The sequence below is a fragment of the Esox lucius genome, chromosome 24 (genome assembly GCF_011004845.1).
Source record: "Esox lucius isolate fEsoLuc1 chromosome 24, fEsoLuc1.pri, whole genome shotgun sequence".
NCBI lineage: Eukaryota > Metazoa > Chordata > Actinopteri > Esociformes > Esocidae > Esox > Esox lucius.
In genome coordinates this window covers 10,297,712-10,322,378 of record NC_047592.1, presented here as the reverse complement: position 1 = coordinate 10,322,378, position 24,667 = coordinate 10,297,712, and the positions used below count along the sequence as shown (strand labels likewise).

At 43.5% G+C, this 24,667-nt stretch overlaps 1 protein-coding gene across 1 annotated transcript; it reads left to right on the top strand.

The window, feature by feature from the left end:
- The first annotated feature begins 1,287 nt into the window (after positions 1-1,287).
- Positions 1,288-23,988, top strand: LOC105029505 (B cell scaffold protein with ankyrin repeats 1). Its single transcript, XM_020043145.2, has 15 exons — positions 1,288-1,362; positions 1,819-2,214; positions 4,496-4,647; positions 4,891-5,029; positions 5,421-5,563; positions 7,123-7,237; positions 9,919-10,115; positions 18,463-18,526; positions 19,142-19,375; positions 21,768-21,830; positions 21,956-22,137; positions 22,484-22,547; positions 23,032-23,061; positions 23,387-23,460; positions 23,631-23,988. Exons 1-15 carry the CDS (start codon positions 1,353-1,355, stop codon positions 23,661-23,663), a joined length of 1,896 nt encoding a protein of 631 aa, XP_019898704.1. The 5' UTR covers positions 1,288-1,352; the 3' UTR covers positions 23,664-23,988.
- Positions 23,989-24,667: the final 679 nt, after the last annotated feature.

The following is a 24,667-nucleotide window of genomic DNA, read 5'->3' as shown; positions in this document are numbered from 1 at the left end:
ATAAGCAAACCCATACCAGCCCGCCGCCTCTCACCATGGGCAACTCCAGAGTGGTGAAGAGTCCATCCTCTCTCAAGGAGTGTGGTTCCAGAGCCCAATCCGTGCGTAGAGGTGATCCCGACTATCTCTAGTCGGAACCTCTCATCCTCACGCACAATCTCAGACTTCTTCCCCGCCAGCGAGGTGACGTTCCACGTCCCTAGAGCTAGTTTCCGTGTCCAGGGATCGGGTTGTCGAGGCCCCCACCTTCGACTGCTGCCCGATCCTCTCCGCACCAACCCTTATGGTCCCTCCTGTGGGTGGTGAGCCCCAAGGCGGCCCCAAGTCGCTCGTTCGGGCTGAGCCCGGCCGGGCCCCATGGGGAAAGGCCCGGCCACCAGGCGCTCGCGTACGAGCCCCAACCCTGGGCCTGGCTCCAGGGTGGGGCCCCGGCTGCGCCATACAGGGCGACGTCACGGTGCTCGATATGTAATTCATCATTAAAGGGTTTTGAACCGCTCTTAGTCTGACCCGTCGCCTAGGAACTGTTTGCCTTGGGAGAGCCTACCAAGGGCATATAGCCCCAGACAACATAGCTCCTAGGGTCACTCAGGTACTCAAACCCTTCCACCACGTTAAAGTGGCAGTTCATGGAAGGGTAACACTCTAATGTTATAATAACAATACCGATGGCAGTGAGCAAGATACACATTACCAATCCCCCCGCAGACGGAAGCAGAACCAACAGGTGACATTTTCCTTCCCTCACTTTTTCTTGAATTCCCCATCTAGAACCCTAAGAACATTGTCTAGAGGCCTACTTGTTTTACCTTTTTAAACACAGGACATTATTATGCATGCTATATACCCATGAACCCAAATCTTGCATGGCACATTGAAAAAACTGTGTTACGCACAACACTGATGCAGTGAAAACATCATTTGTCTGGGTTTGGTTGAACTTTACATTTGTACTAAATGGAACAAGTGCAAACTTATTTTTTGGCCTGGCTCGCCAACTTTTAATTTTTTTTCCTTTCTGGCAAATTAAATATTTTGTACACAGTTTATCGAAAACAACATGTGGGTGGTTTAATTAACCACTAAATGTTCCCCACTCTCTACCACCATCTTGTCTCACCTGCCCCCCCACCCCCCGCCTTTCCTACTGTCTCATCTCTCCTGCCCCCCCCCACCTTTCCTACTGTCTCATCTCTCATGCTGCCTCATTTCTGTCTAATCAAGATAAGCAGGAAACTCCCTGCCCTTAAATAGCTATTGGACCAATGGAATACAATAATAGCCAGTGTTAGGAGAGAAGTTGTTCAATGTCACAGCAAAGAGCAAGGCTCTCCTGCTGAGAGACGTGAAAAATGAGCTCAGGTGAGTTACTATAGCCTAAACCTTTCTGAATTATGTGAGGGGTTTCGTTATTGCCTCTTGTGTTTAGTGTTGCTGTGTTATTACGTAGTTATTTTGGTTGCGGTATTGATTTTGAAAGATTGCTTTTGGTTTTGGGTCCAAGGAACTGTTGTATCATAGTTCAGTTATTATGTTGACGAATATTGTACACTTGCTACTGTACTCTACTTAACCAGTAAACATTGATGAATAGCTAAGTATTTCATGTATGCAATTGATTATTATTTGACATGTGCATCTAAACAAAGGACAACACTCTAGTGAATCTACTTGATGTGCCGGCTGACGGAATGTGTTATGGTAGCATGTTTTGGTAGAATTTAGTCAGTTTGTTTGTGTCAACTGGGCGATATGGTTTGCTTTTTGGCGTGCCATTTCATGTGTGAACATGTGCCTGTTTCCCTTGTCCTTCTGTAGCCCAGGACTTGCTCATTATCTATGAGTCGGAGGCAAAGCAGTGGGCTGTTTACTTGCGCTCTGTCTTCACCGGGTCCATCCGGGAGAGCGGAATCTGGTGCTACGACATCACCACGGTAACCAGTCGGCAGGAAGACTTCATGCGACTAGGCCAGTACAAGGTCAAGCTGTTGATCTTGTCTAAGAGCATGCTAGAGGGCATGTGCCAGCTCCGACGATTTTTCCTGGCCCACGTGCTCAAGCCAGCCACCAATGTAGTGGTGCTTCTTTGTGGGGTGGACAGTCTGGAGCCCCTCCTGGAGCTTGTGCCCCTTCGGGGGGACGAGTGTCTGCAGATATCCAGTGAGCAGGACGCCCAGGACTACCTGTCAGCCGTCACCGACATCGTGCACAGAGGTACAGGAGTACAGTTGAAGTGCAGAGAGAGGGATCATGGGATATTTCAGATTTCTTTGAGCAGTCAGTATAGGTTTCATTAATTTCATGATTTTATTTTCTTCATCCATTCTGACGGTCATTTTGGAATTGTTTGCACCTTTTGCTCAAGCCTACAGTCAAGTGCGTGTTACTAAAGGGACCGATAATAGGAGGTCAGACTACGATGTCTGGGGTTTTCTAGTTAAGCTAGAAGTCTGTCGTAATCCTCCCTCCCCTGTCCTCTCTTCTCAGTGACCCGATGGGATCAAACCCGGTACACGTCATTTGCATGCAAGCGCAGATGAACCATCACAAGTGTTTTCATTTCATTCTGCACTGCCTGTCCTTGATAACTTTTGAGCGTTTTAAAATGAGCCCAAAAAGGACGGACGAGATTGTGTGGATAAGTTAGCTAAATTATATGGTAAATGGCCCCTGCCATTTCAAAGCCAGAGATTTCAAAGCCAGAGATACAACTATGCCATATGTCTGGAAACAGAGAAGACTTGAAAGACCTGATTTTGTGAAAAGGAAAAACCAACAAGCTAAAGTTAAAGGCCTATTCACATTACTTACTGTAACATTTACATAATATTTACATTTGCACTGGGACCATGCCACATAAACAAAGCTCTGTGATAGATGGAAAGCGTGTGCTGCCCCTTGCCCATTCAAAGCTGTATCTGTTGTTTTGGGGATTGCAAAGTTGGCTAGCTTGATTGTTTAGTTAATGATCTATTTAGTTATTTTCATGAACTGAAGTTTGATTTCCATACTGCAGATCAACAACTGGCTACAGTCATACAGAATACTAAATTAGTCCTAAGATATGACTTCTACCAAGATAAAGCCAATGCAACCTATTCCAAATTCAACGCCCACAACATTAGATTATTTTTATCTGTCAAATAGTGTTTTCTTTATAAAGTAATGCAATTAAAGTGTGTATAAAGTGTTTGTCGGGTAGAGATTTTTCTGATGTTAGCTGGCTAGCTAATTATGTCCTCAGGAAGCAACCTCCCATGTCACCGCTCAGATGGTATTTGTAGCTAAAGTTTCCCACGTTATTTAGGCAGGTGACAGTTGACAATTTACATTTTCGCTGATTTCTACTATTAAATAATGTGTAGCCAACCCAAATCATATTTTAGTTTTTTTTTGTTGGTATTTTTGGTTTTAGTAAACTGTGGTAGTGTAAATAGGCCCATAATATCTCATGCACAGTTATTGCAGCGTGTTTCTGAGCTAACTTCATACTAAAATATCTGGCGGTGAACAATTTCCACCGAGGGCCAAGTGTCTGCAGGTTTTTGCTTGTACCTTATACAAGACTCCTTAATTAGGTCACTAATTGGTTAGGTTCTACCCTCACCTGGTTGTCTAGGCCTGAACTGGGAACCAATTTAAAGGAACAACCAAAAACCAGCATACACTAGGCCCCCCCCATGGAATCAGTTTGACACCTGTTAGTTAGACAGTTACTCGTGTTCTGTTTGGGTGCTATAGTTATCAGCTGATATTTCAAACTTTGAACAAGCATATCTTGGGTCTCATTTTATCTAGTCGTGACTTGTAATACCTTTATCAACCTCCATATAATAAACAACTTTCCCATTGGAACCAAATACTTATTTTGTGACAATTCACACTGCATTCGGGCACAGTGTTGACCGCGTGCATTTGGGCACAGTGTTTACAGCATGCCTTTGGGCACAGTGTGTTTACTGTTGCCTTTTCCTCCCTCCCTCTTTCTTGACTCTGTACACCCTGCGAGAGTTTTCTGAGAAATGTGAAACCATTTGCTGCCAGAATTTGTTTTTCTTCCCATTGCTTTAAAGCAATATATAACAAGAATGGGAAGTCCAAAGGGTGTGTTTTTCAAGTGGTGTGTAAGTGTGCAGATGGCCTATCTCACCATGCAAATGGTCTTCCCTTTCCTTCTTCATCATCAGTGGGCATTATATTTCCTTATGCAAATTAACATACTACTACCATTTATGAGGCTTCACCTTCTGGGACACGCACAGCCAATTAAGTAGCACTCTGGCAAATCTCTGTAATATATTGGGGTGGATAGTAACCCAGAAAAGTGTTTTAACGTTTTTGATTATTTCAGGTATTTTTGGTCTTCCAGCAAAAACCCTCTCCATTGTCTTTCCCCCTTCTCATGTCAAATTTAGCATCAAAATACCTAACAAATATGCATGTATTATTTACTGCATTTATTTTGTATTTAATTTTGGTCTTGACTGTTCCACAGGGCGCCTCTCTACAGCAGGTAACGTCAGTGCTGCTCCTGGAAAGTTGACCAGACCAGAGCTAAACCTAAAGTTGGAGAGTAGACGGCCTAGCGAACCCTTTAGTGCCAAACTCCACAACATGCTGGTGGTCCCCTCCAGAGTTCCCTGTGGGGTGAGGAATCAACTCTTGTCATGGGACCTGTCAGTGGCATGACTAACTCAGCCAGTTACACACAGAATACACCATAACGACATTTATACATCCAAAAATGTTATCAGCTTATTTCCACTTTCAAAGGCGGTTTTGAGGCGAGTACTTGTTGATTATTTTATATTCAACAGCGCCTCTTGTTTACATTCTCATATTGTCCCTCGCTGTTCTGTTTCATTGCTCCGTTTGCATTCCCTGCTCTAGACCCCAGGCGACGTGTACATCCTTTTTAAAGACACTGTGGCTGGTGAAGATGCTGAGGTTGTGTTCACTGGGATTAAAAGCACGATGAGGGTTAAACCTGTCCACTGGAACGAACACGTTCTTTGTGTGAGTGCAGCAGGTATGTTTTAAAAAAAAAAAAATAACACTGTGAACACTGTCACACCATATAGAGTTAATAGTACACTGTCAGTGTAGGGTCAACAACACTGTACACACCTAGGGAAATAGCCGTCCTTTTACATATTCGGTTGTCAGTTGTCATAAACAGTACAAGGAGATAAGGTAAATGGGATGGAAAAAGAAGCACCGCAGCTCTCTTGGTGAATTCGTTATCAGCGTTTCAGTTTGCTAAGTTTCCAAAGCCTTTGATTGAATATTGATACAAACAAAGCAAATAACTATGCTCTCCTTCCCCAAGTGCCTCAAAAAAAAAGCCTCTGCTCTACAAATACACTCTGCAGTGTACTGGTCTATACACAGGGGATGAAATGCTTGTCTTTCTGTGGCAGACTTCCCGGCAGGAAGCGTGGAACTAACACTGTACTGCAGTGGAGTAGCGATTGGGAAGGCCAATCTGCAGTACTACAGCGTCACAGAGGAGATCTCTTGCCTGCTGACCAGGGTGGCGGACCCTGTGCTCTTTATGTGTCAGGTATGCCTGGGCCATGTAGACAGTCAGGGCCTCACTAGAACAACAGGATAGCTCAGCTGATTGATCAGTGAAGGCCATTTGTTCAGTGGCTATTTGACTTGCCAAACATTATTTATGTACCACAATTGTAACCATAACGCTGTTCACAGTTGATTCATTGTTTAACAGATGCCTTGCCTGTTTTTGTATCATCTGATGCACAGGTATTCTGTAATGATAATTTTGACCTTTAAACAGTCAACTTTATATGTAAATGTTAAATAATCAAATGTTAAATAATCCAAATATATATGAAAGAATAGTCAGAAAACTGTCTTCCACGAAAGGGCATTTTTTAATTGATATTTTTTGTGTTTATGCCACTACCATGGTTTGTACAGGAGTAAACACTAAGCTTCTCCCATGCTTTGTAATGTCATGACCGAGCCCTCATCTCATTGGAGGATCTCAAAAATGTTCTTCAGAGAGCAAAGTGAATATATAATATATGCGGGGTAAACAACATTAATTGGTTGAACCCCATTTGAGAGACATATTTATGGGCTGAATCGGCATGCCCCTGCTGAGGTGGAGGCTGTTTACTTCCTTTGACAGCCAGATGACGATGCATCTGAACAGTTCTGTTGATTAGGCCCGTTTTGCAGAGGTTTTAACCCTTTGAGTCAGTCTTGTTCAAGCTGTTAAATGTGGTTTTCTACTCAGAGATTTTAATTAGTTCACAAAAAAAAACATGTTAATGACAAATGTCGGTATAGCGTAGAAAATACGACTCATCAAAACACGTGTGGTGTGGTGCTACTACTGCCTCGGCTCCATTTTACTGGTAGCACTTCACACCTTATAGGCAGGGAATAATGAAATGAGGCCAAACCGGGACTGCGAATCAATGACCATGCATATGTACGCCATGGGTGATCTCTCAGATTCCACTGGTCCAACAAAAATCGTCGAATGGTGCAACTTGCCATAAAGATGATATGGTTTCGTCAGACGGTGGCTCAACGCAATGAATTCCAAGTAGTAGCTTTGCAGCGTAATGCGTATGCCCCTCACCTAGGTTGACCTGAGGTTATGTCATTATATACACACAGTCAACTCAAGAAGTACTGGCACACTTTAAATTGAGCAAACAACACAAACAATGAGTCATATTTTGGGGTATGGCCTAGATGGGGGCTTTGAACTTTTATTTCAACACAGTTTTTCAAACCCAAAACATTTCAATGAGTAATATAATATTTTCCTGAGAAACGTCTTTCCACAATCAATATTTGGTGAATCCACCCCTGGTCTGGATAACAGCACTGAGCCTCTTCCTGTAGAGCCTGACAAGGTTGGCGCACGTCTGCCTCATCTGACCACAGCGTTTTCAATCGCTCGTGTAAACACTTGGCAAAGTTTAGGCGCTCCAATTCGTGGGCCGGGCTCAGTAAGTGCTTTTTTCTTGCAACACTTCCAAAGAGCTTGTTGACATGTAGGTTGCATCGAGAAAAAAGTCACTGGCGTGCTTAACCAGCATGTAACACAGGATACTCATGCTTCCTATCCTGTAATCACAGGCTCTTCAGGTGTCTTCAGTGGAAAAGCTGGACCAAAGGCTGACCTCCATGCTGTTGAAAGCCATGCCCTCCACATGGTTACAGGGTCTCCAGGAAGATGACACATGCGATGGGGGTAAGGGTCCCGTAGCCTTTATGTGCCGGTGAGATCAGATCCGCGCGAACGCACTCACACTCAGACATTTCTTTCTGTCCTCGCGGTATTTTTCTTAGATGAGAAAGAACTGCCATAATCACAATTCTTCTGTGTTGTTCACTTTCCTTTTATTAATTGGATGCAGGTGTTGATTCACAGAATAGCTGTTCTGTTCAGCGGGAGGAAGTTATCGGATGAAAATAACTTCAGAGTAATTTCTCAGACACTTAACTGCAGATATATCCAAGGGACTAATGAGTAAAATGTATTGGAAGACGTCATGAGTTAGATGACTCATGAACAATTAGCAGAATAGCAGGCCGTCATTCCGCAATGTCCACAACCTGTCAGAGGCTTGCACTAGTTCATTCCTGTACCTGCATTTCCACTGAAGTCGATTTCGTCTACATCTTTGATGCAGTGCTTTCCCCTCCACCTCTGGAGGCCGTCTTCCAAATGATCGATCACACACATTGTGTGGTTGTGGGTCTGTGTGCCTGTGTGTGTGTGTGTGTGTGTGTGTGTGTGTGTGTGTGTGTGTGTGTGTATGCATTTCATTCATCAATCTTGCTGGTGCCATGTTTATGTATCCTATATATCATTAGGGTCATTTCACAAACAGACCATTTATCAAGACATTGGCTGCAGGTAAAGCTTTTCTCTGCACTTTAGGGAACGAGTATCCCTCTTGCTAAATTAACAGACATTCCTACGCGTACTGTGTCTCTCAAAAGTACTCAACCCCTGGAGTTTTTCACAGTTTATTAAATGTCAACATGAGGTCAAAATGGGTTTAATTAGGAGTTTATTCTGATCAACTAAATAAAATCTACAAATGGATCTAAATAAATAAAGAACAGAATCTGCATCACTTTCTAAATTTCAAAAACATACATGTCAGTACTGCAATATATTCAGTTGCTGAGAACGCTCGTCTGCCAGTTATCATCCCAGTAGTTTATCACAGGATTTCATACATAGTACAAGAAGCCATCACACAATTTGATGGACAGCACATGATTGAAATTGTCTTGAGTTCAGTTATGGGCAGGCACTCCATAGCTTACAGTCCCTGAAGTTGGACAGCTGGCAAGTTGATTTGGCAGTAATCTGTCTGCTTGCAATACCAAAGAAAAGAACGATGCATACATCGTATTGCAGCAACTCCCCCCTGGAAATGTAAAGATTGGAACATGCTTCTTTTGAGACATGCCCCACCCGCCATGCCGTTTTCTTCTACACTGCTTGCAAAACCAGGAAGTTATTGAAATCAATCTAATTTGACTAACAATCTCAGTTTAGCTTTCAGGGTGAAAACACGGAGTCCACTGCTCCCATAGGAGATGCAGTGTCCATTGGGGCCAACTGAACACAACGCTGTGACAACCCCTGGTATTGAACAGAGTATAGGGTCGCCCTGACAACATGGTCTAATGCCTTATATCACCAGCGCCACTCCGGAGGCGTGCAATATATTTAGTTAGCGGGGGGGGAAATGGCGAAACAATAATTTACAGTTGGCCACAACAACAAGTAATTATTTCACTACTGCCTTGTGCATGATTTGTGTTTTTAATTTAACACATTGCCTTGATGAATTAAGTTAAACAGCCTGCCTACCCTGTAATAGAGAAAAACATAAAAAATTTATGAATTAATTTTATTCCTCCGGTTAAATTATTGATCATACCATTTGTATCTGAACAACCAGTTTCCAGTTGTATTTATCCAAGGCAGGTTTCTTTTTAACACATGCCCAGTGGCGTTTCTCATTATAAGGAAGATTGATGGCTTAAGTCGGGTCTCCGGTATTGAATCTTAACACTATCCAAAAATCTAGGGTTAAAAAGGGGATGTGTTTTCATGAGAAAGAAATCAATACTTTCCCCGGGGCAGTCGTTGGTTTGTTTTCGTTTACCCCGAAATATCATTAATAACTAGTTTTTGTTGCTAACATTATGTCAAGTTTGTCCTTCGCCATGCTGAGGACAGAATTCCATTCCTTGCTCGTCAAGCAAGGAGTGCTGTCCTAAGTGAGTGTGGGGTTGGTGGCGTGCTCCGTTCTTGGGCATGCCTTCTCCCGCCTCTTGGCATGTTGCAGCATCCTAATGGGCTCGGAAGAGTTCAGGCCATGTCTTCCTCCTAAGTAATCACGCCGAAACATTCTGCTAATTTCTGCACTGTGAACCCAACAAGGAAGTCTATTAAATAAACGCGCCACACACCATTGACTATTTACAGCAGCGAGGAAACACATTTAATATGGAACTTTCACTTCCTTTAGCCTGGCAGACAGGCATTGATATTAATCATACTGCGTGCACTATACTAAATCAACATGTATACCGAAATGCAGGAATACATTGTTTAATTTATTTATCTGTACCCCTCTTTTTCACCCCTTTCCCTAATTTTGGGATTGTCAAATTGTACCTCACACAAATAATTGAAACATGCATGCATAGCTAGAAGTGTATTAACATTTTCATGTTAATTTTTAACAGAAGTTGAAATGGATGTCTGTTAGAATTCCTAAATCCAGAATCCGCTGCAACTTGGCAGAGACCTTTCAAATTAGAATTATATCTCAGTGCCCTTAGGAGGGTTTCTTACTGTGGCTACCAAAACTAACTCATTCAAACGTCTCCCGTCGTCACCAGAGCCGCGCCCTGAGGAAGTGCCATCGCTTCTCCACTTTGCCGCCCACAACGGGTTGAAGGAAGTCTCCAGTGTGTTGCTGCGGTGTCCGGGGGCGCAGAGGGCCCTGTGCGCTGCTAACTGCCACGGCCAGACACCCGCTCAGATCGCCCAGCATCATGGCCACACTGAGCTACATGTCCTGTTGCAGCAGTCACTGGTGAGTCCGCATGCCCGCGCAGCCTAGTCCTGATCCAGAATCAGGTCCTGCTCGTTGTGTCCTATTGTTCACGCTAAACCAGTTAAGGCAAAACTGATCCCAGGCCAGCACTTCTAGTTTGGGAGACTTTTCGCGTGCCTCCCTGATAACCCTGATAACCCCTGATAACCCCTGTGCATATGCTCCGATTAGCTGTGATCTGATAGGAAAACTGATCTCACATCAGCCATAAGAAAAAAAAAAACAAACACGGAGGAAGGCCTGTCACGTTGCGGGAGCTGCGTTATTGTGTGTTGTTAATTTTCCTGCACGGGTAACTGAATTGAACAGTACCCTGCGCTCCCTGGTCCTCGGTTTATGACAATGTCTGTACACACATCTGGTGTTCAAGTCACACACTCACGTAAGGGTTTATTTACTGCAAAAGAAGCCGGAGGCTCTGACGTGTCAGACCCCGTTATGGGTTTCTCTTCTTGGCCACAGCCGTTCTCATGACAAACAAACACAAAGAAACAACCCTGTTATTCTTCGAGACGGCTATTGGTCACTGCTAACTGGAAGTGCGTTGAAAACTAATTAATACGGTGAACCGCTAGAGACAGATGTGTAGTCAAGAGTCCACCTATCCAAGAGGCAATATGGCAACTCCGAGAGGTTGTATCTATCTGTATAACCAGAAGCCAAACCTGGAGCAGAGGATCTTGCCTTTTTTTGCCGCCTGCTCTGCACAATCTCTGCAATCCCATCAGTCAGTGAAGACAGGAAATCATTTAGAATATAAACTACCCCATTGGTGCAAGGCCTTAAATCGTAAAGAGAGACACCATTCTTACTCGAGCCTCTCCTCAACAGGACCACTTGAATCAATTCCACAGTTGATATTAAAATGAGAATAATATAAATGTAACCTCAAATGCTAAAAGCACGTCGAACAATAATGAATCCCTTACCAGTACTAGCAAGAGGCGAACAGAAAATCAATAAAACATAGATTTGTTTACAAGCTTTGTGAGTACCGTAGCAACGAGGGACTCAGCCTAAACTCAATTCTGCTTCCACAGCATCTGGGCCCATTTCAGAAGAGGACATGTCCTCTAATAAATCGACCAGTAGTACCAGGGCAGTTAGAGTACACCATTTTAGTAGTGGTTGACTGTAACAACAAAAAATATCTTCCGCACTTAAACAATGAGAGAAAACAACCTTATTCGCCTAGGCTCTGGCCCAGCCTTTACCCTTGTCTACAATCGCTAGTGAAAAAACATCTCCATCGAGGAGGGTATACTGCTTATCTCCATATCCATATAACAAGACAGACCAGAGGATTCCCAAGAGCTAGATTCTCTGACAGCTGCTCTGAATGTATTTATCCTCTGGCAGTGCTCCTAGTTGTGAGAGATTGCAGATGGAGCCAAGGCAGTCAGTCCTGAAGGAATTTTTCCAAGGAGTTGAAACCTCTGTGTGTCTCTGACTTTTTGGTAAACTGATGGAGAGATGGAGGATCAGGAGTGCATTGGCGTTAAACAGAGGTTTCTTGGGAAAATCTTGGGAAATCTTGGAATTCCTCTCAGCCTGTCAGCCGTGTTTGTTTTGGAATCATTGACAGGAAATTAGGTGGCAAGAACTATCAAGAAATGGTTTATTAAACTAGTCAAGTGCTTCATGTATGGTTGACTAATTAAATAAGGTGTGCCAGTTAAGGATTAAAACTTAAACGTTAAACGTGAACGTTATCTGTACAGGAAGAAAAAAAAGTTATTAATTAGAGTGTCTTTGATAAACAATTGTAAGGCAACGAGTGTTGCGACAGGATTGTTTGTTTGCTCATTCGTTGTCTTATAATTGTACATTGAATTACCTCAATGCTACTCAGTTGAGCAAACTCAGAATCATATTGTAGGTGTTTGCTTTACAAACATGGCATCAACCTGGCTTGCAAAGGGCTGTGTAATTCCTTTTGGAATCCAGCCAGAGTTAGGATATCCTACAGTTCAACAATGTCATCACCTGCAGCGGACTGCATTGAAAATGATGGCCTAGCTAGTGAAGAGTTTTACTAAGGCTAAATCTAAATCACTGGAACAGCCATCTCAGTAGTGTGTGTAAAAATTCCAAACAATTACAAGACAAGATTTTTTTTAAGAAACATGCATGCCATTTATGTTTGTGTAGATTACGAATAATTAACCAGTATTCATAGAAAAACACAGGTAATGAATTCCAAACATTTTGAAAAATCTGCCAAATCGTGGGGAAATGGTGGGTGTAGTTTTGAACAGATGCACATTTGCTGGAATGTGAATTTGCCCATTATATTGGCATATAGCTAAAGACACTTAATGCTGCCTTGCAAAGGCAAACATGGTTTGGCAATTACACTCAAGATTCCTGAAATCTTGCTCACTACAAGCACAGTTTGTGGTGTGAACAATGTTGACACATTAGCCAGATATCCTCACCTTCAGACCACCACGTTCACAAAATGACGATGATTGAACAATTGGTTGAGTTGGCCTACCTGTAGTGTGGAGGTGGAACGGCCAACCCTGTGCAGTGTACAAAGGGGATGGTTAATGTGACTACCTGTAGTGTGGAGGTGGAACGGCCAACCCTGTGCAGTGTACAAAGGGGATGGTTAATGTGACTACCTGTAGTGTGGAGGTGGAAACGCCAACCCTGTGCAGTGTACAAAGGGGATGGTTAATGTGACTACCTGTAGTGTGGAGGTGGAACGGCCAACCCTGTGCAGTGTACAAAGGGGATGGTTAATGTGACTACCTGTAGTGTGGAGGTGGAAACGCCAACCCTGTGCAGTGTACAAAGGGGATGGTTAATGTGACTACCTGTAGTGTGGAGGTGGAAACGCCAACCCTGTGCAGTGTACAAAGGGGATGGTTAATGTGACTACCTGTAGTGTGGAGGTGGAACGGCCAACCCTGTGCAGTGTACAAAGGGGATGGTTAATGTGACTACCTGTAGTGTGGAGGTGGAACGGCCAACCCTGTGCAGTGTACAAAGGGGATGGTTCATTTGATGGTGTTGTCAGAGGTGATTGGTCAGTACATTAAGATTATTAAGACAATGCCTTTGGGACAGAGGTTTCTCTCTGTCTTTCTGTTTACTAACAAAGTAAATGGAACGTTTGATGCATTCGCCCACCAGCCGAAGCCTTTGGGTGGAAGGATTCTTTGGTAGACAAGGCTCAGTTAGCATATTGGTTCCAATTGCTAATTATTTGGTAGACAAGGCTCAGTTAGCATATTGGTTCCAATTTCCATTAGTGCTAGCCACATGTCACCCACCTTTCCCTGCCTATAAATCAGGCTATGACGTATCAGGGGTTTGGTGGGACACTGTATTGGTTCTCTGTCAATGCAGTCAAGACAAATGGCCCCTCTGTACCTAACTATGTCTGTATCACTCACAGGGCTACCTTGATCCGCCCCGGGCAATCTCCGAGGCATTCCATGTCTATAGCCGTAATGAACTGTTCCACTGGGGGAACCTGTTCATATTACCATATTGAAGATCGAGTGAATACAATTGTAGCAGGTTGGACAACAAAAAAACTCCCTGGGGAAACAAGAGTAATGACAAATGACGGGTGAAGCCTAAAGGAACGTAAAATTTGGCGTATCTCCTACCCCGGCCAGCTGATTCATCCGTGTCTTCTTCGCTCTCCAGTCAGTGAGACCACACACACCAGGACTTGTATGGCTTTCAGGCGGTTGTGTATGTCACCTAAGTGTCCCTTGCTGAGGTGATGTCGGGTCTGGTGCCCGCACCACAGTGTTACAGTGTTTCAACTGTAAAGACTAACTGATATAATCACTGGTTCAAGTAAGTGTCCAGTGTCTCTAGATTTAAATGAATTTAGAATATGAATAAATGATAAAAATGGTGTGGAAATGTCCCAACAGAATGGTCTGGGTGTATACCAGCTGTTAAGATTTGCCAGCTTATCCTCCTCAGGTGATAAAGGGCAATTTTTTTTATGCTTGGTTAAGGTTAACATGGCTTACAGCCCATGACCATCGCACAACAAACGGAGGACAAAACTTACATCCAGATTAGCCTGAGTCAACCACATTATATCACAAGAGAAAAGCAAACACGCAAGTTTCATATACAACACTAAATAGAATTGCTAACCAAAGCTAGATAAATAGCTACTGCAAAGAAAAAAAAACATCTCAGGTGGTCCATAAAAGTTTTGGTTATACACTATAAGTATATCAATTCAACAACATCACCCAGGTTTGACATGACCTTTTGATATTCATCATGCAGTTATTCAAGTGATTTTGTTTCCACTGATATGAAACTATTTGCTTGCCTTGATTTCGTAGCGCAGAGTGCATTTTTCTTTCTGAGATTAAGTTGCCGTCAGCGTATCTTATGTGGTTGCTGTCATGCTTGTGTGATGAGCAACCATCCCTGTGACCTCAAGGTCTGTGTTAGCTCACCATGCCATTCCCCTAGACTTTACATCGGCGAGCTAACAGTGTTATAGCATGAAGAAGTCCTGGGTTTGAAATCAAGCTGGCTACACAAGCAAAGGAAACTTAATCCAATTTAGAAGTGTGTCCCAGTGAAGTGAGGATATTCTTTTTTTTTCCTGTAATCTATTTAGTGGCTGAGTGGTAGGCAAAAGACTAAGTTGCTTAATGTAACATTCAAAGCAAGTCATTAAAGCTACGTGTCCGTATTGTCAATTAGCTGCCCGGTACACTCTGGTTTTATACATCAATCTGGACTCAATGTAGTTACACAAAGACAGCGAGAGTGGAATGGCACCACTGATTGTATTGATTTGTGGCCATAGATCCAGCAGTAAATGGCTTTTTTCCCGGTCTTCTAAACCCACATCCACCAAAGCGCTCCATAGATGTGTACCCTGTTGACTCTCAAATAATTAAAATAAATAAATAAATAGTCACATTCGAAGCCTTGTATTCTCCACCACCGTGAGGTTTCGGTTCCTCCTGCGTGCCAACTTGATTTGCCTAACGGCCGGATAGGGTCAGAACAGCGTGTGCCAACACGGGGGAGGATTTGAATATGATTTGAATGATACGGTTCTCCTTCAGAGGGTGACTGGTCCTTTTGGCTGGGCCAGTGCGCCCAGGGAACATCACACCGTAGCAATGTGACGTAGAAGTGTGCCTGGCAAAGTAGCAGGTGAAGGACATTTCTTAAACGAGCTGTTTTAAATCTTTTTGTTTTTAATCGTTCCTGTTTGAAATTCCTATTTGCAGGTTGTTTCTAGGCAATGCTAAGAACGGACAATAATAATACCACTGAATAATAGCAGCCAGTGTTTGCTCTAGTATTCATAAAGTATTTACGTGAATATTTTGTGTGTGTTTGTCTGTTTGTACGGGTGAGTGAGTGTGTGTGTGTGTGTGTGTGTGTGTGCACGAGTGTGTGTGTGTATGCCCAGCAGAGTCAGTTCAAATGATCAGACCAGGTCAAGTCTTAAGCAGTCTGATAGCTTGCAGATAGAAAGGCCTCAGAATAGCATGTCAAATTGGGCGGTCATACTGGGCGGGCAAACTGGGCGGGCAAACTGAGCGTCTGGTCTTCTGCGAGACGTGTCCACATGGATTATGTGGAAACGTCATCATGAGCACATTTCCTAATGAAACTTGTGAACGCTGAGTATTTATTTCAGTGTTGTTGGAGTCCTGGCTGACTGGATCTCTGAACAGGCTCCAGTCTGTATTCACAAAGCAATCTTGCAGCGCGGAGTCAAACACCTCGGCCCACTGTCTCGCTGACCTTAGTGTAGGTGGCTCGCTCTTGAGTTGCCACTTAAAGGCATGGAGGAGGAGCAGGGCGACGTGATCTGTTTGGCAGACTGGGAGAGTGGGGGGGAGTAGGGGTGCATTGCCTTCTTTGTATTTGTGTACAGACTGCATGTACTATCTCTTCCTTTTGTGCGACATGATACACGTTGGTAATATTTGATAGATGCATGTTGGTAATACTTGTTAGTCCAAGTTTGCTTGATTGAAATATCCTGCAATGATTGAAGCTGCGCCCAGGAGAGAATGCATGCTGGTTAATGTTGTCATGCGGTTCAGTGCGTACCGCCTTGATGATAGCGTGTGTGAGTAAGTGTGTGTGTGTGGGGGGGGGGGGATCATATTTCCCCCCCCCCAAATCATACTTCTGGAAATCATGGGGACTGCATTTAAAAAAGAAAAGACATCTTCTTAGTGCCTTTCTGATGTCTACTGGTGGCGTTAGTGCCTTCTGGAAAACATCTACATAAAAATGATGGATTATCGTTATTAGAAACTGAAGGAGGAAACATCATCAGAGCATTATTTTGTCAAATTCTATATGGTTACACCATCAGATTGTATATCAAGCTCATCTTATATGCTGCATCTGGTGAGCTTCCTGTCGCCCTATAATAGATTCATGACAGGTCATTTATATCATGCAATAGGAGTGTAATATTGCCATGGCTGTGTTGCTTAGGAACAGTGCATTGAATAGTGCAGTGGAAAATGTCTGGTCTTTTTTTGTACAACGTTTTCCATGTAAATCATTGAAAGTATTGGTGTGGATCCGACTATTCCAACAACATTATCGCCCAGTCCTGGAGAGCTACTGCAATATTGCCGGTTGTACTTTCAACCCGTTAATTAACCAACACAGTAACCCCAGTTGAGAAGATGAACGAATGATGACCCTCAGGAATGACACAGATTATTTAAAGCGGGCGTGCCCAATAGGTCCGTGTAGGATGTGCGTTAAGTTTAGATCCAAAGCTAAAGAGTGAGTGAACCCAATTTCCCCCACCTAATTATCATATTGTTGAACTGGCCTAGTCTTTTTACTGTTCGAAAGACAGAAGCCTATCAAATATTGGGCCTTGACTTCCCACTAAACATTCTGTTTGAATGGAGAGGGGTGAATTGCCTGCAATCACTTGATTATCCCGATCAGCCCTGTGGTTCTGAGTGTTCTGTCAGTGGTCAGTCTGCCCCATCCTGACACGGAGTCGTCAGGGAGGGATTTCAACGACAGCAAATGGTTTTCCGTTTAGTATTCGTGTATTAAATCCCTCTGGCGATGCTTGTCCAGTGTCTGTGGTCGAAAAGGAGCGCAGTGTTCCCTCATGTAGCACACTGGGGCACATGTAAGGCAACTGCGTGCCTCTGTTAACGCGGGGGCAGTCAAGTGGGCAGCGCCGGTCCTGGAGAGCCAAACGCGCGTCCGTTTTTCTCATTGGCGATGGATTCAGACCTGCGACACCGGCGCTTGGCGTTTCCAAAAGCAGTCCAATTCCGTTCTTTTTTTTTCTTCTCTAAGTGGTGGCCTCTCAATTCAAGGTTTAAACATTTCCCTCTACCGGCCTGGTTGACCTTTTGAAAAGAGCAGAAAGGCAAGGAGGTTTAGCGGGTTAAAGATTGAGGTCTAATTAAAGATCATACATGTAGTTATTATGATGCTTCTTTTTGGGTTTTTCCTAGAGGATGGATGCAAAAGAAGGCGTGTTGGATGGTATTCAGGCTTTGTTGCAGGGTGTTCAACACAGTGCGTGAAGTAAGGGGCCAGTGGTAAACAGGATAGTGTTGTCGACATGAACCTGGATGATGCAGTTCCCAAAAGAAAGCACACGACATTATTAAAATACACGGCGAATATGGTTTGGACATTAACTGAACCACAAGGTTCTACTATGTAGACAGAAATTTAGACATCAAACCCTCAGATTTCGTACACTGAACATTTAGTTTTTCAAATGTTCTACCATCAATAATTGTGAAATCCATTTAACTGTAAGTGTTTCTCCTGTCTCTTTCTACATTCTTTTGCACTAAAGAGTTTATTTATCTACTTTGCACTTAATCCAGTGTTGCCCTTAATCCGGGTCATAACATGCGGAATTGAAAATGGCTAGTAGTTAATGACAAGGTGTCTTTGTTGTAAATGTTGTTACCAGAACCCGGCCTATTTACATGTCATTATAGTATCATCATGGAATTATATCTAAAACATTGGTAACATATTGGAGCAAGAGAATATATAATAATCAGTAATCACACATGTTGAATATCACTCAGCAAACCACCATGCTACCATTTAGTTAGTGTCGCGAGGCTATACGTCCAATCTCGACTGGCCTTCTAGCGACATTCTAGGCCTGGTTTAATAGGCTACCATTTTGTTACACAGTGTTTTCTATGTAACTACTAGGCTGTTACTTCTTGTATTACCATGTTAGTTACAGATTAATAAAACCAACTTAATCCCATCAACTCAGTCCCATCAAGTGTAGTACAATGCGTGTATACTCTCTCCTTGTCAGTCTCTCCACTTTCTGTTACAGAATGTGTTTACCTCAGACGAGGACAGCGAAGACACCAGTGTCTACGAGATGATGGGCGCAGCGGGTGAGTGAAAGAACAGTGTTATACATTATTGGATTGGTCAAACAGCCCAGTGGAAGGATAATGTTATTTAGTATTGGATTGGTTGAACAGCCCAGTGGAAGGACAGTGTTACACAGTATTGGATTGGTTGGAAAAAACTGTGGAAGGACTGTGTTACACAGTATTGGATTGGTTGGAAAAAACTGTGGAAGGACTGTGTTACACAGTATTGGATTGGTTGGAAAAAACTGTGGAAGGACTGTGTTACACAGTATTGGATTGGTTGGAAAAACAGTAGAAGAACAGTGTTATACTGTACTGGATTGGTCGAACAGCCCAGTGGGGTGCTGCGTGTTTCTATGTGTTTGATATGGTTCATTCAGGAGATGACTGTGGTCCCCCTGCGGGAGGGCCTGCTGAGGGGCCGTATTCTGTAATGTCGTCTTCGGTGAAGCGTGACATCACGACTGGCATTATGGACAGCGGGACGCCACGACAACATCCAGCGGAAGCGTGACGCATCCATAAGAGATGGCTCGCGTTTGACCCCGAAATTCACGCAGCTCTTCCTTTTTCCAGCGGCGGTAATAGACCCCCACACGTTACCTATGATCATCTTTCATGAATATCTTTTAGGGACCCCCGGAGCTCCAGATACTCTGGGAAAGGAGCAGGAGGAGGGGGAGGAGGGAGGGGAGTACATGGAGGAGAGAGAGGAACTGTACACCCCGTTGGGCTTAGATGAAGAAGAGTACGACACCATCTTCCCCTCCAGCAGCAACGTGCTTATCGCTAACCGACCGCCGGCACCCACGCCCAGGCCGGAGACCACGCCGGGCCGGGAGGACAACACCCCCTTCATCACTAAAGGTAGGAGAGCTCTGGCCCACCCTGGCCGGTGTTCACTGGGTCCTGTGTTAACTTGGCCAATGAGAGTGGCCATTTTAAAAGTGGGCCCTACTGTACACCGATCTGGTTGGCCGATTGGCGGTTAGGGAGTGTTGAGCATGGTTAAGAGAGGAACATCAGATCAGGTGCTAGTGCAGAGAGGCTTTTTTGCAATGAGGCAAGTTCTCTTCTATTCGCAGACAGTTGCTGATCAAATTCACTAAATATTTCAAAGAAGTCTGGAGATCTCCTTAACAAAGAGGGGAATATGTAGCAGATGTGAAACTAGCATGCCAGGGTCAAACCCAGGACAGATCTCACTGTAACAGATACACAGGTCCAGGTTTGCTGGCATGGGATTGCTTAGTGTTCCTAAACAGCTGGGTAAATAACCCTAAAGGGTGAAGCTACTGAAATGCAATCACATTGTAAAAGGTTTATAAATCATCTATGTGTTACTGATTTCTAGATTTCTGATCTGCCAGAAAGACCACGTTTTTTATTTCCATCACGCTAAACCCTCCTGATTAAACGATGGATTAGAAAAGAAAGTCTCTCAGTCCTTTCTGAGGAGAGTGATATTTCAGTTGGGAGTCGGACGGGAGGAATTCCAATACTTGGTTATTAGTCTTTGTTGTGTACTAAGTCGCTAGGTGGGGGATGGTCCTCCGTTCAGCTTTAAGGGTAATCTGTCCTGCTTCAAGAAAACAAACACTTACCGCCAATCTGCGGTTATACAGACCCAGAAAATCTCTCTGTTGAGAAGGAAAGGGATGTTATTGTGTGAACTGCCACCCCTCCATTAGCTTCTCAATCCGGCCCATACAAACCGAACCCCAACATGTAAATATCTCAATAACAGAACCCCAACTACTGGACCCGGGCCGCCATCTGCGATCAATCTGGTCCAGACTCTAGCCAAGTCCGCCATCATCAGTCATTACACATGTTTTCCATGGTTCGTGTTCCCTGACATGAGACAGCCCAGCGTGGAAGAGAAACAGTTGTGGGATCCAGAGATTTCCACGCATTAATAATGGAGTCTTTCAACCACACTCCGCTCCTATTGCCTCCAGTTAGTGATGGGCCGGACTCTGTGACACCAAGGGGGGGGGGGGTTGTGATGGATTAGATCTTTGCGGGGTCTTTTGAGGGCGCTGCTCATATGGAAATAATGGACAGACGCGTGGGTTTCTTTTTTTTTTCTTTTTTTTTTTTGACTGGAAGACCATCGTAGCCTGTATGTGGAGGAAGGTGCGAGAGGGAGAAGCTCTCTGCATCCGAGATGACAACCTATTATTCCCTACAGTGGGGTACGGAGGGCAGTTTCAGATGCGACTAACGAGTGTGTTTGTGGGTGTGCGTCGAGTTGCAGTGGGTCCGTGTTCATGCGCTTGTGTGTACGAGTGTGTAGGTGTATATTCGGCAGGTAATGTCATGAGTTACATCGGGAGCCAGAGGGTATGTGTTAATAACACAAATATGCCAAACCCACGACTGGTTTGGGTGCCTGGCTAAAGACCTTCATTTTTATCATCCCACGGATGTAAATACGTTAAGCTTGCTAAACTTTGACAGTTCGAATTGAACCACCGCTAGGTGGTGGCGGGTTTGCCGTCAAAAGGGTGCAAAGATCCCTATGGTACCCAACTGAGAACCCTTGTTGGTGGATCTTTGATCTTTGTTGTCATGGAGCTATCTGGCTTCCGCTGGCCATGGCGCCCTTGATAAACAAAAAGGCTGAAATCTCGCTGCAAATGGATCTTCCAGGCAATCCTCAGTACACATTAATATCCACTTTTATTGACCACTAAATCATCATATTGCACTTGTGTTCTCTGGGCTTGCCATCCCTGTACTTGAATCCCATTAAAAACCTGTGGTTAGAATTTAAACGTCCATATGTGCCAACAAAAGGTTTTCAAGGAACTGGAAAACGTCTGGATAAAGGAATGTTCTAAGAACCCTCCCAATGCGTTTTCCAATCTCATAAAGCGCCTTCAGAAGAAGGCTCCGTGCCATTGTCCTCTCAACTGGACGGTGCCGGAAAATATAATTTACGAAGTGTTTAGCATGCAATCCAGTTCAGCATTTGTATATATATTCGCTCATCTTTATCAATGGCACCAATCATTTTAACTGCAAATGTAGGTTTGAAATCAGAGTAGATAGCTGGGCCAGAACTTCAAAGAGGCTCTTCTGGAACCTGCATCTCTTGCTGTACATAGCTGCTGTTTGTTTGTAAGTGCCACCTTCTAGTGGAAATATGTGGAATAGCAGGGCGATCAGTGAGAGAGTGCGTTGGTTTTTGTTCAGTGTCAGAGATGCATGTTGCTGTGTCTGCATTCCCTCTAATGGCAGTATGTGTTTACAGTGTTCCAGAAGAAAGTGACTCAGGGCGATGCTGAAACCCTGTATTCTCAATCCGCTAGGCAAGGTAAGGTCAGCGACTGTTTTGAATTTTCCCGTATGTGGAAGTGAAACGATTGAATTACATTTTTATTGTAAGTCTGACGGGAAGAGATTGTTTCTACTTTTCCCTGTTGTTCTGTTCTTCTGCAGCACACGTGCAAGACAGCATCTCTTCCACATATGACACGTTTGTGCCCAGCCAGCCACCTGGCCTGGAGCAACTGATTGAGCTTCAGGAGAGGGTGAAGAAAGGCTCTTTGAGCATGGATGAGGCTTTGGAGAGATTCAGCGATTGGCAGAGGGTCCAGAAGGATGTGGACGCCATTCAACAGGTAACAATGTAGGAGATGAAGTCTTCCTTCATAAGTGTCAAAGGTCTACCTATTGATATGTCTAACTTCCTATGTCATAAGTCTATATTCCTAAGTCTACTTTCATAAATCTGCCTTTATAGATGTCCTAAATCTACATTCGTAAATCTACCTTTATAAGTCAGTTGGCTCATCCTAATGTAGGTGTGCCTTAAGCAAAAGGCTTGATTGGGATCTGTTTGCTGGACAGGTGAACTTTGAACTCTACTCATTCTTGACGTGCTGTGTCTTGCACTGTGTGCTGTTGTGCACTATGCCTTGGGGATTATTTCATGCTGGCAGATTCTAACGGATTGTTTTTCCTCAGGAGAAACTGTGTCAGCTGAGGGACAGCATCATCAGTAACAGAGAGGATGACCACAGTGTTTACGGTATTCGTTTTTTAAATGTTGTGCCATGAGTGAGAAGTCCAAACGGATGTCCTTTCTCATGAATAGGATTTGCAAAGCACCTTTCTACCAACTGAGCAACTCAGCGGTCTTTATGTAGTGCTACTGGCCCTTCAACATCAGCTATACAACAGATTGGTGTTGTATAGATGCAGTATGGACTCATTTCTAAAAGTTCTGGAGGAGATTGCACAGTCCTTAAACGCTCAACTGTACTCTAATTGGGCAGACATCAAATGATAACATGGCCCTCTGCAATCAAAATAGTTTATAGTTTCCCACAGCTCATGGTAAAGATAGTTATTAGTCTCCAAATTAGGATCTTGGCAGAGAGAATTTTCACGTGGCTTGATAGAAGTCTATTCCCTGACAAATGAAAGGGATGTGAAAGTGACATTGCAGAATGAGAGCAGTGCTGCGATCCACAAACGGTGTCTCAACAGCGATCTTTTTCTCCTCTCTACAGATAAAATCAACATCATCCACCACACACCCAGTAAGTCCTTGAAAGTCCTTTGTATCCACAGAGAGAGTGAGAGCAGCGTCTGCCCCCCCCCCAGCCCCCCCCCCCCCCCCAGCCCCTTTTCATTCTCTGCCTCAGTTCTGAAGTGGTGAAATGATCGTCCCAGAGGAACTGTCAGCAAGATAAACTCTTCGGGAACAGTTTGCTGAGAATTCCCTAGGGCTGTGGCTTTGATGGTCTAGCTTCCATATGGCGTTATGAGATTCATTTCTTAATGCGTTGGTCTGAGTGTATACAATATCACCGCGGTTAGTTCAACAGACCTAAGATGTGTCTGTTGACTTTTCCTCTTGGTTAGATGTGACTGGAGGTCGCAGGGGAAGTCAGCCAGTGGAAACTGACTTTTACAGCAAGCCACTTAAAGGACAGCATGTAAGTTGTTGGTGTGTTTGTTCAGGCTTTGTTCTGAGGTATTTGAACAGTATTTATGTGGTCGGAATAGGGTGTCATGTGGTTCTAGCTGTGTTATCTTGGAAAATCATTTTCTAATAATTATTATTATTGTTGTTGCTATACGTAACCATGTAAATTTGCCTTTTCAGACAAATTTCTTCTGGAAAGCAGACAAACGGTAAAGGTGTGTAAGAATATGAACCGCTGAATCTGTTGGAGTGACTTCATTAATTCAATAATATATTTTTTAATTAACCTGGAAGTTTTCCATATGCATATAGGTGCCATAAAACAAGTAATATGAAACATGTAATGATTTCCTATCTGCTTGAAAATGTTAGTCTCTGTTTAATCATTTCAATAACTGTTTGAAAGAGTTTGTAATTAAACATTTTTATTGGTTTAATATAGCAAGCGCTATCACTACAAGAATATATCAAGGAACTGTAACATTGTCATGTAGTTTTAAGTACTTTCTTTATTTTTGTAATTAATATTTATTTCATAATGTCATGTAATAATGTGTGTCTTCAGAGTGTTGTTAATAAAATCTGCAGTACTGGGACTCAATCTTTGATTAATCTGTTGCATTTCTTGTGTTACGCTTTTCACTTGCTGAGCGCAGTAGATACAGTACAGAGAGCGTGGGACTGAATATGATGATGATGATGATGGTGATGAGGGTATCAGGCCCGCAGTCCTTCACCAGTATTGTCATTGTCCGCGATGCATAGCCGAATAACTTAATGGAAAAACACAATTAAGACATTCAGTACATTTTTGTTAATCACTGAATCTCTTTTTGTACAGGTTAAAGGCTGGCGCATTCCTCCCGAAAAACATTTATATTTGTGTTTTTTAAGTTATTCTTTACTGAGCGTGTGTATTCCATTCAAAATCCTATTGCGCCCTCTACTGGTTAGCAAAAACCGTAAAACTGAAATACATCGAGGCCGAGTGAGATCCAGCCTGAATGGTAAAACATTGCAGCACATAATCACTCACTGGGTCTGTAATCATATGATCCAGTTGCACTACTATTCTAGCCTTATTAAGGTTACACACAAACAGATCAAAGTCACAGCAGCTGTCAGAATCACGTAACACATATAAACATGTCCAACTGCGTCGACTGTAGGCAGATATCCTCTTGCCTAATGGTTAGAGTCTAAAGCCAGTAAAATGA